At 40.5% G+C, this 16297-nt stretch overlaps 1 protein-coding gene across 1 annotated transcript in view; it reads left to right on the top strand.

Moving 5' to 3' along the window:
- LOC308390913 (voltage-gated delayed rectifier potassium channel KCNH4-like) overlaps positions 1-16297 on the top strand; it is a 38450-nt gene continuing 22153 nt past the window's right edge. The window contains exons 1-4 of the mRNA XM_080873274.1: positions 1-1207; positions 11253-11486; positions 13754-13885; positions 14363-14496. Coding sequence (XP_080729400.1) covers positions 1132-1207; positions 11253-11486; positions 13754-13885; positions 14363-14496 — 576 coding nt within the window. The 5' untranslated portion in view covers positions 1-1131. The remainder of the gene's footprint in view (positions 1208-11252; positions 11487-13753; positions 13886-14362; positions 14497-16297) is intronic.

Raw genomic sequence — 16297 nt, 5'->3', positions numbered from 1 at the left:
TTAGCGGCTTTTATCCCAGAGTCTTAACTCGCTCATTGATACTCCACAGGGGGTGACAGGGCAAAGGCAACCAGCCTCATTTTTAATAGTCAAGATGGAAATTAACAAAAAAAAAAAAAAAACTCTAGGAACGGTGTTTTGAAGCTGTGCCTCCTTTACTCTGCAACTTGGATAAAATAAATAAATTAGAGGACTTTGACAGTCTCCCTTTAGCCAGGCTCCTTTGACAATACAGCACACAGTCCAACAGAATACAAAAGGCTTCGTTAACCGATGTGCAGGTAATCCATCTTTCCTTGCTTTGCAGACATGCCCACAAAAGCCATGTGCTGATAGTACCACTGCTGGGTGTGATGGTGCTGTCAGATGCTCCCAAAGCCTCACCCCTCCCTCTTTCCTCTACCTCTCCCTTTCTTCCCTTACTCTCTTTCTCCCCCTCTCTCTCTCTATACCCCCACCACAGATGAAAACAGGTCCCTACAGAGGATGCCTGTATCTCATTGGCTGATGTATCACCGGCGCGGATGGGAGCAGGAGTGAGGGAGAGGGAGAGTAGCGAGGAGGGGAGAACGCTCAAGAAGATGCAACTACTCCCCCACAGCATCCTGACACATCACTGAGCATCACTGAAAAGAGGTGTAGACACATGCTGTTATTTTTCGTCGCACAGATTTGCGGTCCTCTTTTAAATGGAAAGCGCAGCGCACTTGGAGGATAACTTCCTCCACACTGCTGCCGGGATCGGCGCTCCGACTGAAAGGTGCAGACAAGCAACAGCTGGGCTCACTGTTTTGAAGCTCTTTGGATCTCAGAGTCAGTTGCACTTGATCCCTTCTTCAGCTGCTCGTGACCGTGACTCTTAATTTCTCCTTTTCGAGACTGCACCCAAACCTCTGCATTGTTGGAGTGAGCTATTTTAGTCCTCCCAAAGCCACGCTGTTGATTTACTGAGAAGGCATCGCTCGGGGAAGGGTGGCAGCATTTACTGTAAATGTGCATCCCTGCGGCTGGTGCCAGAGAGTCACCCTCAAAGTCTCACGCACCTGCTGAGACTCCCTGGAAGCTACCTGCTGTGCCTTTGGGATGGTGTGACCTCAAGCTAGCAGGTGACCTTCCTAAATCGGGGTCAAGATGCCGGTGATGAAGGGCCTCCTGGCCCCACAGAACACCTTTCTAGACACCATCGCCACACGCTTCGATGGCACACGTAAGTGTCCTGTGAGGCTGAGCTTCTCTGATAAATCCTCACTCAGTGAAAAAAAAAAAAACCTGGTAGTTTAGGTTGCTGACTTGGACTTTGCCTCATTTAAATCTATTGTGTGGTCATTTGTCTCCTCTTTTCTTGTCAGTTTTTAAAATACAGCTAATAAACTAAAGTAATGGAAGTTTTGTGGCTGGCATCAAATCAAATACAGACTCCTGTGCTGTGTTTTCACTGTGAGAGACCCCACTGCCTGAATTAAAATTTGTTTCTCTTCATCCTCTGCTTTAAACTTGGGCAGAACTTGGATTCAGCTCTTCTCAGGTCATCACAATCAGTACAAATGTCCTGACTAAAATAGCATCTGCTGCTGGTTCCACTTGAATAAAAAAAAAGAAAAGAAAAAGTTCTCTTGCACTCAACATCTCACATTTGTTTCACACATTTAGCCTCACAGTAGCCGAGCAGCCATTAGGCAGCACTGCCATTTTTGCTTAGCTCGTGCCTCTTGTTTTGCACCTTGTGCCCCTCTCAGGGGAGGTTGCGGCTCGTTGTAAATAAATGCCACGGGGACGTCTGTGTTTTGTTTGTTTGTCGATTCAGCCTGTCCTCCCTCGCCTGGTTTCAGCAGCCAGATTGAACGGATGGCTCGCTGTGATTCTTAGAGCTCGGTCTCCGTTCCACTTGGGGAAATATAAACACAGTGGAATGGGAGACATTACCGTGTAAGTGATGTGCAGGGTATGCAATTATAGCTTCAATTTGCGAGCCGGGTATTCTAATGAGATATCTCTCAATTTCTTAAAGCACACTTGCACTCACCTCGTCGCGAATTGTTCTTGTATCTGGGCACTAAAGGAGCTGAAAATACAAAAGTGGAGTTTTGTGAGCCGAGAGGATTCGCACTCAGTCTAGAGATGATGTGACTACTGCACAGTTCAGCTGGAGGGCCAGGAGGTCAGACAGGTCCCTGTGTGCCCTTGAGCTAAACATTTCAATGTTGACAGTAATGTTGAGAAACATTCAGTGCTCTTTAGGGTGTTTCAGGGTGTCATAGGACTCTTCCACATTTACTTGTTGTATTTTGGTCGTACAGCCATTAGATCTGGAGCTGAGCCCACTTCTAAAACTTCAGAATAAAATACAAATGACAGTAAACAGGTGACAAATTAAAGGAAAAATATTGTCTTAGTAGGATGGTGGACCACTGAGTGCCCTCAGATCAACCTCATTGTTCATTAGCTTTAATTCTACAAGTCTTACAGTCGCCCTATAGATTTTTCTCATTTAATAGATATTTCCTTACTTGCTGAGAGTACAACAACTTTGTATTGATTTGACACTTCTTTCTAAGTCAGCAGCCACATACAGCTCATTTTGATCTTAAGTGGGCTGGATCAGTGAAACTTCCCTTTCTGTGAGCGTGAAGAAGTTTAGCTACAACTTTAATCCCTGAGATGTATAAAAATAAGAAAAAGAAGTGCAATTTCCACAGCACGTCTCTAATTTACTTTAAAATAGTATGAATAGCCATAGGAAAGGACTTTATCAGTAGCCAGAGCTGTGAAACGTATGAAAATATGGTTAAAAGCCCAAACTTTATGCACTTCACATTTTCCAAAGCCGTTCAGTGAACCAGAATGAAGTCTGTGTTGGGCTGAATCTAATCCCCAGGCCTTATTTATGATCACCCTTTCTCTAAGTGAACCCAAACCACTCAAGAGGATACCTCCCATGGGTTAACTAACCCACCAGATGCCCTTGCTGTTAGTTAAGTGTTCAGGTTTTCCTTTAATTTGTCATTTGTTTATATATACTGTAGTGCCGGTTTTGAGTGTGTAACGTTCATTCAGAATAAAAGATAAATCAATAAAAACATGTAGCCATTAGCGAGACGTGCATCTAAAAAATTTTTTCCCCAACTCATTCTCATCCCTGCCATAAGGCTGTGGCTCCTACAGGAGTGGCAGAGTGCCCACTGCTCAAAATAGCTTCCTTCCTGTTGCCCGGGTGACAGGGTCCTGCCACTTGACATGGATGATGCTCGAACACTTTGGACTCGGAGAAAAAGATGGTCGACTAAAGAGAAAACACTTGAACTTGCTTTCTAATTAAGGACTTGTAAGCAGCTGGTCTCTTGTTCCAGGAAAGAGCATCTTAAAACAAGTGGCATTGTGGGTCGTGCACCTGCAGTCTCTCTTCTGTGTCGCCCCCAACTGCCGTCGGTCTGGTGCATGCAGCATTCATTAGAGTGTTTGTTTTTGTGGGTTTCACTTGGATGTTTGAGCTTCACTGGATAGAATTTAGACACAGGGAACCTGCATTCATATTTTCAGGATGGAAGAAAAAAATTGTCTGATTTGTGATACTCCAGTTCGCTTTGCTGGAAAATCAGTATTAGGAGTCCTAAAATATGCCTGGAGAAGATTCTTAATTATTTTTACAAGACTTATTTTAATGTTAAATTACTGCAAATTAATTGTATTAATTAAAAAAATTAAGTCAAGTCAAACTCAAGATTCAGTTAAATTTGAAAATGAATCTTCATGCGCAGGAAACATGTAAAAAGTAGCAGGTCTCAGTTTAAATCAGCCAACACATCATCACTAAATGTGCAGTTACACAAAGACAACAGACCATCAATTAAACCTGCTACATCATTTACTAACTGTTCAATATTGAAAATAAAGTCAAAGAAGTTCAATTAGATCACAAAAAAAAACTCTTCATGAAAACATAACCCTTGGCTTGACTCACCAATTACAGTTTATATTAGCTCATCAGCCACTTCAATAGGTACACGTTGCTAGTTCCAGGTTGGACTCCCTGCTGCTGGAAACCTTGTTTGAATATTTTGGTCCATATTGATGTGGCAGCTGCGCATCCATGATGAGAATCTGACGTTCTACGGCATCCCAAAGGTGCTCATTTGACTGTGATCTGATGACTGTGGAGACCCTCTGAGTACAGTGAACTCATCGTCATGTTCAAGAAGCCAATTAGAGAGTTGTGAGATGGTGCGTTATCCTCTGGAAGAAGAAAGTCAGAAAATGGGTACGCTGTGGTCATAAAGAAATAGACATGGTCAGCATCAATAATCAGGTAGATTGTGGAGTTCAAATTATGCTCAGGTAGTATTAAGGGACCAAACTATGCCAAGAAAATATTCCCCACACCATTACATCACCACTGCCAGCCTGAAACTTTGATACAAGGCAGGATGAATCCATATTTTCATGTCGTTTACGTCAAAGTCTGACCCTACCATCTGAATGCTCCAGCAGAATCAGCACTCATCAGACCAGGCAGTGTTTTTCCAGTCTTATGATCCAGTTTTTGTGACCCTGTGTGAAGTGCAGCCTTAGTTTCCTGTTTTTAGCTGACAGAGGTGGCTACAGGTGTGGTCTTCTGCTGCTACAGCTCATCTGCTTCGAGGTTCATTTAGAGATGCTCTTCTGCATACCCTGGTTACAGCGAGTGGTATTTAAGTTTCTGTTGCCTTCCTATCAGCTCAAACCACTCTGGCCATTCTTCTCATTTCCTTTAGAGAACTACTGCACAATGGATACTTTCTCTTTTTCACACCATTATCTGTAAAACTGTAGAGATGAATTTCTGAACAATTCAAATCAGCCCGTCTTTCACCAGCACCATGTCACATTCAAAGTCCCCTTTAATCCCTATTCTGATGCTCAGTTTAACCTTCAGCAGGTTGTCTTGAACATGTCTGCACAAAATGCTTTGAGTTGCTGCTAATGAATTGGCTGGCTAGATATTTGCCCTAACAAGCAGTTGAACAGTTGTGCTTAATGATGTGACTGATTGTATTATGTGTTATTTATGCATTATTTACACAAGGAAAATTATTTGTAGATTTCTATATGAAACCTGTGCAGTCTTTTACTTTTACAATTTCTATTATGTTAAATAAGTTAATAGTATCACATCATTGTACACTGAACACCAGTTTCTTCTCAAATCTAATATTTTTACAAGCAATATGCAATGCAGTTTAAAACATAAACTGATGACGAGGTAAAAGTTTCTTACAGCAAAAATGGCTAAGTCCATCAGTCTGAGTAAAGAATGTATTTAGATCAGCGGAACCAAAAGAAGCTCCCCTGCTGAGTGAGCAGCCTCGCAGTCAAACATTGTCCAAAAATTTTATTTAATGTGCCACTCCAACTAAGCCCCTGCCTTGACTGCCATATATAATAAGAGCAGCATCTGAGACAGTTATTTCATCATTACATTCCTGCATGTCCATGTAATTATTTCCACTATGCAAAACAAGGCTACGTTGTGCTTTTGTGCATCTGTTTGCTCTGACGGACCAAATAATACATTATCTTAAAAGCCCCAAATCTTACAGTCATTATCTATTGTGCAGCTTCACGTTGAGCATTTTCCGGGTGTTTCAGGGTAATTTCTCCACCAAGAGTTTTTTTTGCGTGTTTATCCTCGTAAATATTGATGTGGCTGTGCTTGACCTTAAGAATAACAGTTATTAAAGCGAAAGCAATTTTAAGTTGCTTATAATTTAACGGTTCCTGGTCTGAGACAATTACCCAGCTGAACAGCCCTGCGGTAAGCAAAATGTCAGGGCAGCTTAGGTCGGATAACCTTTGACACACACAGCACAGTATTTGGCTCACAGCAATGTCAGCGTCCATGTTTCCCAAAAGGAGATGTCTCCCTGTGTGTATCTGAGTGCCTGTGCTCAAGGCAACAAAACCACATCACGCTCTTTCAAAAAAAAAAAAAATCTCTTTGTTGGTTTGAATAGTCTTTCTTTTTTTATTATTATTATTATTTCTGAAGGGCAATTATAAAGGATCAAAGGTCAGGGTGAAGTTACAATTGCAGTTCTGGCTGTAGATTTGTTTTGCACGTCAGCAGTCTGGATGCTCATCCTCAACACTGCCTAAAAACCAGAGTTTCCATTATACTGGTGGCACTGTGCTCTGCCTGTGTGTGTTACAGTATAGCTGCCCATCCTTTATACCCAACTCCACCTCCCTGAGCTCTTGTACACGACCTCCCCAGCAGCATTTTTACACTGACAGCAGTGCTCACCCTGCAGGGCAGCGTAACCACGGGGCAGCTGCCGGCAAAGATAAGAAGTGGGTTTATTTTCCCCCTAAACACTTTTCTAATAAAAGGCAGCTAAAGAACCAAAGAGGAGCCAGGAAAGAATGTCAGGCTGACGCTCACGGAGCTCATTGTTACCCAGCTGATGAGCGGGTCTTAATAGGCAGCTGCAGAAACCAACACCAAATAGAAGCCAGATAATAGCTGAGACTCTTTTGTGGCTGTATCCTTTGCTGCTCTTTTTGTTTTGTTTTTTTAAAAGTCAGTGGTAACAGCTGGCAAAGTTTGATCTGTACATTTGGAATAGGCTCTGCTGTAATTGTTCAGGTTGGTGGTTGAGTCCCCAGGTGGCTTACTCCATGCATGTCGGTGTTTTCAAGCAAGACACCGAAATAAATCTGCTTCTAATGTGCAGGTCTGCACCTTACATTGCAGCTCCGCCTCCATCGGTGTGTGAATTTAGGTGTGAGTGGGTGTGAGGCTTTGTAAAGCACTTTGCACTGTTCTTGATATAAAGGCGCTACGGAGCTGCAGTCTTTTTACCTTTAACGGGAGTTAGATCATGACTGCACAGATACTTTTTTCTGTCTTTGCGTTTAATTCAAACATCTTTATTAATCGTTGACATCAAAGTGACTGATTTTCCCACGTGCCTCTTTGTCAAACCAGTGACCCTTTCCCCCTGCAAGCCCACTCCTTCTTGTGCTCTCACCCATCTGCCCCAATAAGTAATTACATGCTACTGAGTGGTAATTAGCTTCTGAGGAAGTGGCCAGGCCTCTTGGGTTTCATCAGTCTTTTATGCACAGAAGAACTCTTATATGGACACGAGGCCGGCTGCTTGATGTTAGCAGTAGCATGTAGTGTCATCATGTCAGATTACAGTTGTAGCGAGTCAGCACACAGATGTGTAATTAAGGAAGCCGGAGCAGCTGAGCGGCTACTGGAAGCAATATCCCTCAGAGGATTACAGACTAAGAATTGAGGCATTGTCACAGCCACACAAACGCATGCACAGACAAAACTGTTTACAGTGCGGTTCATGTGGTTGCTGTATAGCTTAACTTATTAATGAAGAAATAAACATGCGACTGTAGAACTGAAATAAATAAGGTGAAAGGTCTTTATTCAGGAAATAAAATGGTTATCGTTGACCAAAAGCCAGTAGGATTTTGGATTAATTTGCATAAAATAATATCTGTGGGAAATAAAAGTTTATGAGACTTGCACATGTTATTCAGCAAGTTAGTCCTTTTCACCTGCAGTAACAAAATAATTTCCCAAATTTAGGATAAATAAAGCATATATTTTCTTAATGAAGGTGACAGCACCTCATTTAAAAATCATTTAAAACATCTTTGACAGCTGTAAATATTTAAAACCTTTTACCACATGACTACTCTGCAGTGGGTTATTTATGATTATTTGACATTTTAAATGACAAGAACGTCATATTTTTATTTTGTTTGGTTTGGTTTTTTTGCATTTGTGAAATAGCTATTTTTTAAATTACAAACAAAACTGGACAATAATGAAGTGGAGGAAAAACTATCCAATAGCATGTATAGTATACAACTACTTAGTAAAGCAGCTTTGAAGGTCTGCACCTCTCAGAGCCTACTTTGATAATAAAATAAAATAATTAGCAGCCTATTAGCTTTATACAGTAAAAGTAAACAAAAAATAGTAAAGTTTCAATTTGATTTTGACAAAAGTCCAGCAGCAGATCAAACATACCAGGAAGCCAGCAGCGTTGGTGGTGAAAGCAAACAAATCTGTCCACACGCTGTTAAATTCTCCATTTTCTTCTGTGTTTTTAATTTTTAAAAATTTTGAAATCCATAACTAGATACTGTACTTTTTTTGTTCTATATCACTGCATACCACCTTAACTGAGGTTCACAGGGAGTCAGTAGAGATGGGCAAAAGCCACAGGTTCAACACCCCTTATCTCACACCACCAGCAACAACAATTGCTTGACTTAATCATCAATTAGTGAATGAATACAAAAACCTACATGATGACTGAAAGAGTGGAACTTGAAATAAAATGCTAACTCATTTAAAAGTTTTAGTGCACTTTAAGAAAACCTTTCCATTTGCCCATCCATGAAACTTTGCACACCTCCAAACACAGCATAAAAGTTTTTCCCTTCATGGCCCGTTGGTTCTAATGTTTCCTTATAAAGTGATTAATGACTACCCCTGCCCTTGACCTATTTAGAGGACCGATTTAGGGATGCTGAGTAGAGATGTACCTATTCTTAGGTAAACATTACATAAACCAGAGATGAATGCGGTTGCTCTCTGACACTTGCTGGCTCACTGAGTTAGAGTGTTAGGAATTTATAGAACATGAAAAACAGGCCATGTTTCTTTTTTTTTCCAGCTGGATAGGCAATCACATCTTGTTCCGCCATTGTTTCTCAGGTGAAGGGTTTTTTTAAGATGTGAAACCGGGTGTGTGTGTGTGTGGGGGGGGGGGGGGGGACGACTGAGTTTTTTAGGATGCTTTCTATTCAGAGTTGTGACTTTACCTGCAGAAAAAAAACCTGAATATACAGTATCATAAAAAAATAACAGGTGTGAATCTTTGTTCACAAAGATCTGCAGCAGAATATGGAACAGAAATAGTACAATTTCTCCTTGCTGAGCACCATCAAGCCATAGCATAGACTGGCATAAAACTTCCTCTGCCTGCTGATGGATCAGACTAATGCCTGTCTCCTTCTATAATTCCACAGTGACAGTTTAGTTGCTGCTCGCTGCACACCCAAGAAAGGTTGTCACCGCTCAGAAAAGACATCCCCTGTGGACTGCTTTCTGTTCAGCCCGGCCAATTAAAGTGCTAGATTGTGGAAAGTGCAGCAGCAGCTGTTTAATACTCCTTCTTAGACTTTCTCTCTGTGGAATCGTGAGCATACAGAGCAGTCTATCGGTCTGTCTGTCTGTCTGTGTGCTGCCTCTTACTCTCTGGGCACAAATTCTGCAGTCTGATGTTTTCAATTTGACAGCAGAGACAAGTCAGTTACTTTGCTGAGGCCTCAATGGTAACTTGTTCAAAGAAATAATGAGCAAATATGCATAAATACTTCCTGGATTATTACAGCAAATTCAGTATAAAGATGAATGACCTTTTCAGTAAAGCAGATTTCAAACCACAAATATTTTTACATACCCTTAAAGTCAAAGTAGTGTGTTTTCTAACATCTGAAGCATCTATTCTATGAGATCCACGCTGTATCTACTGCTTATGAACAACATAATGCAATCTAAAGTAGTAAAGCCATACTTTTTGTGCTGACAGGTTCAGCTACAGTATCTGTTAATGTTTCTAGCTTCAGGCTGTTTATTTTGTCTGCAGAAGTCATTTTCTACCAGACTATGTTTCACTCACCACATTCTGCCTGGAAGCCTGTAGGTGAGGAGTCACAAATCTAGTGTAAGCTGGTGGTTGTTTGACACTCGCTGAGCATTTGTAAGGATACAAAAACTGGAGACTGATGATTGTTTTCTCTTCTTTGTTGCAAAGTTGTGAAAAGAGACTGAAATATGGGTTTGACTGTGTGTCCTAAAGAGGAAATGAATCAGGAAAACAAAGTGGTAATATCAGCTCAGTGACTGAAAATACCCAGCATTATCCAGATTAAATAAACATTATATAATATGGTTACTTTTTTATCATCGCAACAATGTGTATGCTTCTATGTATTGCATTTAGAAAATGTGGGATGTAATGCAACACACTAAAAAAAAACCCAAGTCATTCTGGTATACACATAACCAAAATGTTTGCCATACAAAGGAACCTCACTGCAGCAAGGTCACATGCTTGTAGCAAGCGAGGGAACATGTGACATCAAACTCTATCCTGTCATCAAGATTAACATATGTAGATATGCAGAAGAAATGTAGAGCCTTTGAATACTACAGCCTTGAGTTACTGGGATAAGATCTCAGACCGACGAACGTGCTTTGTGGCTTTATGTCCTGCAGAAATAACTAAACAAGAGCTGTCCGTGGTGCTGAAATGGAACCAAAGCAAAGCTGTTTTGTTGCAGAATTAAACAAGTGCAGAGGCAATAACCACATCATACGATCCACATGTAAACTAAAGCAAATATTCCACCACGTCAATGTCACATTTGCATGCTTAGATGTTCTGCAGCTTTCACTGAAGTACACTGTATTTTCTAATCTGCAGCTCCATAAATGTGGCATCACATCAGTCAAACATAGAACAAACAGGTAAATGAACCTGTTCAGTCAAATTAAACTGAGTCACTCACTCTGGCACCTTATGAGATGAAATTGAAAAGGTGAAATTGAGTGTGGTTTTATACTGGTCATTCTTAAAGCATTTGCTTGCTTTCTCCAGTCATACTTCATATTTATGTTTATATTCCACTGGCACATTTCCATTTTCCTCCATCTCTCTATTATCCACTCGATTTTTAAATTGAAGAGTCAAGACTCTTCGCGGTTCATATCCTCAAATTAGCAGTAAGCCTAAAGCTCAGTGGGAAAATCGGTCACTAACCTTTGTGGTGCTCATAAACCCCAGTCGACTGTTTTATGTCATACTGTCTGCAGTGCATGATGCCAATTTCTTTCAGTATCATTCAACATTCCTAATAACCACCATCAAAGATCTGAAATGACCTGATGAAGGCTTGGGGAAATAAATTTCAGCTGAAAATGAATCCACACTAAACTCTGATTCATGTTTTCTTTGAAAAGCTTTGACGTAAATTCAAAGAACTAACTGGACTTTGATTCCCTGTGTGAAGAAGAGATAATGTATTAAACACCAGGCTAAACATGATGCATGAAGCTCGGCCTTGCTTGTTACTGACATTCATATCAAAAACCTCTCTGTTTCACAAACGCATGTAAAAAAAATCTACCTCTGCTTCTATACTTCTAACACATCTTTACCTTCTCATGTTCCACATCACAGACAGTAATTTCCTGCTGGGTAATGCCCAGGGTCACCGTGGGTACCCCATTGTGTACTGCTCAGATGGCTTCTGCGAATTGACGGGCTTTACAAGAACTGAGGTGATGCAGAAGAACTGCAGCTGCCGCTTCCTGTACGGGGCCGACACCAGCGAGCAAGTGGCCCAACAGATGGAGAAGGCTCTGGAGAGCCGAGAAGAGTACCAGGCTGAGGTCCACTTTTACAAGAAGAACGGTGGGTGCATACTGCAGAAGCTGTAGAAATAAAGTAGATCCCAGCTGCTCCAATATTATTAACTACATTATTTTGTTTTGATCAACCAGCAGCCTGATCAAAATGAAAAAAACATTTTTTTCAACATTTTGAAGAGTGCATTTATTTTTAGATGAGAGCTCAATGTTCTGGTTGAATTATGAATGCAGAATTTAAAAGAGCGGTTAAGCAGTGCCCTACGTGCTTTTTAGAGAGTTGGTGTTCCTCAATTTTCATTATAATTAATACAAAACAATAAGATTAAGGCAGAGTAAGAGGTTCTGAGAGGAGTTGTGTACCCTATTTCCACAGCTAATGCAGGATAAGGTACTGTACGTAGTGTCTTGAATTACCTCCTTCCTTCTAACTTCTGGCTAATCCTTCTGACTCAGAATATGATGTCATGCATTAGGAGAGAACATACAACACTGTTTAAGCCTCATTGATTGGCACGCAGGATTATACTCATTCGACAGAGGCTCAAACCTGCTTCCTCAGGGTGTGTGAACTGCTTATTATACAATTGGATTGTCAAATCTGGACTTTAACAAAAACACGACTGCTTTTAATCTTTTTATTTCTTATTTTTTTAGAGTAAAGCAAGTAAAAGTAAGGAACTGCTGCTAAAACTGATTTTTAATTCACCACAGTTAATAAAAAGTAGACACCAAAAAAGCAGAAGGCTAGAACAAAGACTGTGAAAGTTAAAAAGGAAAATGCAGTTTGAAAGCTAGAATCTCACTTGGCAAATGTTCACGACTGGTAGAGTATATAAAGAAGTCTGTCACCGAAGGAATTCACTACACGTAAACTCCTCTAGTGTGTACAATTTGCAAGCACAAACACTCACAAATGGCTTGCTGCCTGTTGTATTTACACTGACAGGCTTGCACTAAAACACCACCATCTACAATGTTTTCTTCCCCCTTCTTTCCTCCCTGTCTGTGTTTGACACACGAACAAGCACACTATAAAGACACTAAAGAAGATGTGAAACATCTGTTTGGTGGCAGAGCACAATTTCTACAGAGTCTGCTAATGAGCATACTGGTTTCTGGTGGGGTCTTGGATCTGTGCTGTTCCTTCCCTCTCTTACTTGTTATATCCAACCCTCTAACTTTCTCTTTCACTTTGTGTTCTATCCTGCAGATCACTGTCTACAGCTAATTTGGGGCATATTTATAGAAAGGCTATGCCATATGCCAAGGATATGACAAGTAGCCACAGTTCAGCGATGGTGACATGATGTGAAATTGCACAACCTTGGCTTGAGAAACTGATGCCATTAAGGCAATGGGGTGCACAAGACCCCACGTGAATTTGATTGCCAATCAGGACCTCTAGACCACAAAGGTTTGGCGTAATTAAATTCAAATCAACCAGAGAATCACCACAAAACAACCAACAGGATACAAAGGGATCACAAATATAGAAAAAACCAGTGTGATGAGCCATAAAGAGATTTTAAAGAAAGACAGGAAGAATGCACACTTTCCAAAATAAATAAATAAATACCAAGGACACAGTGACTAAATAAGGCCCCAAATACACAGAAAACAATCAGTTGTGAGCCTCACTGAGACTGAAAACAAGTACAAAGAGAAAGTCCACAGAGAGTCTAACCACACAAATGCCACAAAGTAAAGACAACCAGCAAAAACAACTCAACTAATCTCAGGGAATACAACATATAAAGAGTATGCCAACATCTTTCAGTTTACCAATGGGACTCAAACTGATATCTGGTCTGGATTAAAGTCATCAAAAGGTGGAAGGAGTCTGGGTCAGCTACACAATAGGCTGTACGACATTAAATCAATAAAGAGAACGAAAACTAAACAAGCAAAGCTTCAATAAACAGGACAACTATCCCCCCAAATGAAATAAATAAAAGGGAAGCAGGGACCCGAGGATGCTGGAGAGTAAAGGAAGGAGAGAGGGTGGAGCAGAACAAAGAAGGAAGCAGGAAAGAGGAATTAAAGACAAACAGCCAAACAAACTCTCCAACTAAATGTTGTACCTCTTCCATCTCTTTTCTCCAGTGGGCACATTGTTTCATAAAGTTTATTTGGAGGTACAAACAGGTTTTTTCTTTAATTAATATGCCATCATATTATTCAAATCCCTTTTTATGCTACACCAGCTTTTCTTTAAAGCTCTACACGGCACAGGATGAGCATTTGTCTCCATTCTCCAAATGAGGTGAAAGGAAAACTATTACTAAATGATCATTTCTGCTTCTGTTGCAGGTGTGGCCTTCTGGTGTCTGTTGGACATTGTGCCCATAAAAAACGAGAAGGGCGAAATGGTTCTCTTTCTCTTCTCATTCAAAGACATCACTGACACCTACGAAAAGGGCCGCCTCAACAGCAAGAAGGAATGTAAGTTGAAAGGTTTGTTTTTAGGGGGGGGGAAAAACTGCTTTTATTTGCTTACTAAGAGCATGATTTACGAGCGGGTCATGCTCGAGCCCCTAGCTTTCATTTTCTCTGTGTGTTCTTGTTCATCACTGTCACATCCTACACAGCAGTTTTGTTTGGGCTGGCAGTTGTTCATTGAACTCAGACAGTTGTTTCTAATTGGGAGTTTGATTCAAGCCGCAATGTGTCTTCAAGTGGAACCTGAACACAGTCTGCCACAAATACCAATGCCAGGGGAAATACGCCCTTGTTTTGGCAACATGAATTTGGATAAGAGTCTTAGGATAGTGGAGCTTGTGTTTTTGTGTCTTAGTTGTGTAACTACACCAGAGAAAAACTTCAGATATTGAGTTGGATGGCACTGGGTTTTTTTTCTCATATATCGCCATCTCACAACAAAGTTTACAGCCTTGCGACTTAACTGAATCTGTGTGACAGTTTCAGAGGACAAGATGCACAGGGGGAAGAGTACTTCTCACTTCAGTGAGGCCAGGAAGCATGGACACACCATGCTGTACCAGCTGACCAGCCAATTCTCCAGTGGAGGCAAAGGAGAGGTCAACCTGGGTGGAGTGAGTATACCTCTATCACTCATATTTGACTGGATGTGATGGGGTTTTTTTCTATTTTTCCCTGCATGTCATCTAAAAAGATAAGCAGAAGTTGCTTAGACATGCAGCACCTTCACACCTGAGCTTAAATTATTAATTCTGACATCTAAAACATGAGATTTTAAGAGGACATTATCAGGGAAGTCTTGGTCCAGATTCCAAGAGTGTGGCCTAGCTCTGTTAAAAATTAAACTTATGACTTTGCTATTTTTGGTGCTGTTTTAATCCTACTTTTTTGTATGCAAGCTGTTGTTTGGTGGATTTAAATGGACAAAGAGCAAGGTCAGTGCAACAACTGTGGTTGATTGCAAGATGGCTCTCACTGCTGGTGAGGGGCTATTGGTCATAGATTAAGCTGAATGCATCGTTCTAATAATTTTTTTAAAAACATGCCGACACCTCCCAAACCTTTGGGTTATAGGTTATTATGGCAAAGGTCTGTTCTCATAAATAACCTCTACTCTCAGCTTCAAATAAGGCTGCTCTGTGTAACACTAAAGTATCATACAGAGTCCTGGGAAAGTTATTTTCACATTTATTTAACTACCTAAAGTTGGGTAGCTGACCCTCTAATTCATTTATTAGCAGGTTCTAGCAATGCACAGTCAATTGTATTCTCACCTGTAGTCTTTTTAGTCGCTCACCTGAAAGTTTGTTGTGCGCCCCATCCTCTTCATATCACCAGCAGTTACTTCCACTCATTTTTGCTTCACGTCACCAGATATAATTCACTTTCAAAGGTTTCATGTTGCCACAAATCACTTTCAGTGTCATGATTTTTTTCCCCTTCCTTTTATTTCTCATAATATCAAGTGGACAAAATTATACAATTCTATGTGAATTTATGTTTTGTTTTTTTGTTTTGTTTTTTTAACTTTGGTTTCTTTATTCGAAGTAATCTGTCAGTTGAAAGCAGCATCAGGAAAGGCACTCTATACCTTCTCTGTTCTCCAAAGCATTAAATAAATGAAAAATAGCTACATAACAATTACATAAAGGTTAAGTAATCAACAGAGAATAAGCTTCATACATATATACAATACTGGAAATAAATAATTAGTTAAAAATAGTCAAAAAATGTCTGCAGGTGGAAAATCTTTAACAGTTTAGTGGTTAGACAGCAAGCTAGCTATTATGTCTAAGATGCTAATAAGCTTAGCAAAAGCCACAACTTTTAATTTTCCTGGTTCCAGTTTGTGTCATACTTTTCACACTTACAGTCCATCTACAGTAGCTGCCAGTAGTTTGTAGATTAGTCCATCACTTCCAGGAAAATACAGTTAGCAATATTATCTGCCAACATTAGCCATTAGAAATATGGCGATCACTGACTGGTCACTAGAGCTGTGTGACTAAGGCCTTATTCACTTGATTCTTTCATTGTCACCATGATTGTGACGTACAAAATGTCACTTGACTGAAAAACCTTAATGTGGGTGAGTGCTCACCAAGCTGACCAGCTAAGCTAGGTTAGAAAGCTGCATTCACAAACTATACAGGTGCACTGCACATAGCCACAAATGAAGGCTACGTATTGCACAAATTTGTTGGACAACAAGCCATAATATGATCAGGTAATCCATTAAAAATGCTTCAGTATGCTCCAACAGGATCCAGAGTAAGGCCCAGCAGATCGCTGTGGGCTTCAGCTGCCTGTTCACAACACCTGTCAATCAATGTGGCACAGCCTAATTCAGCTGGATAAAAAAAAAACCCCAGTCAGAGTTTGGTTGGCCAGATCCCAGTAAACTAAATGTGGGCC

Source organism: Rhamphochromis sp. 'chilingali' (genome assembly GCF_963969265.1).
Source record: "Rhamphochromis sp. 'chilingali' genome assembly, chromosome: 22".
In the NCBI taxonomy this organism is placed as follows: Eukaryota; Metazoa; Chordata; class Actinopteri; order Cichliformes; family Cichlidae; genus Rhamphochromis; species Rhamphochromis sp. 'chilingali'.
The sequence above is the reverse complement of the archived record's forward strand: the minus strand, read 5'-3'. Positions and strand labels throughout refer to the sequence as shown.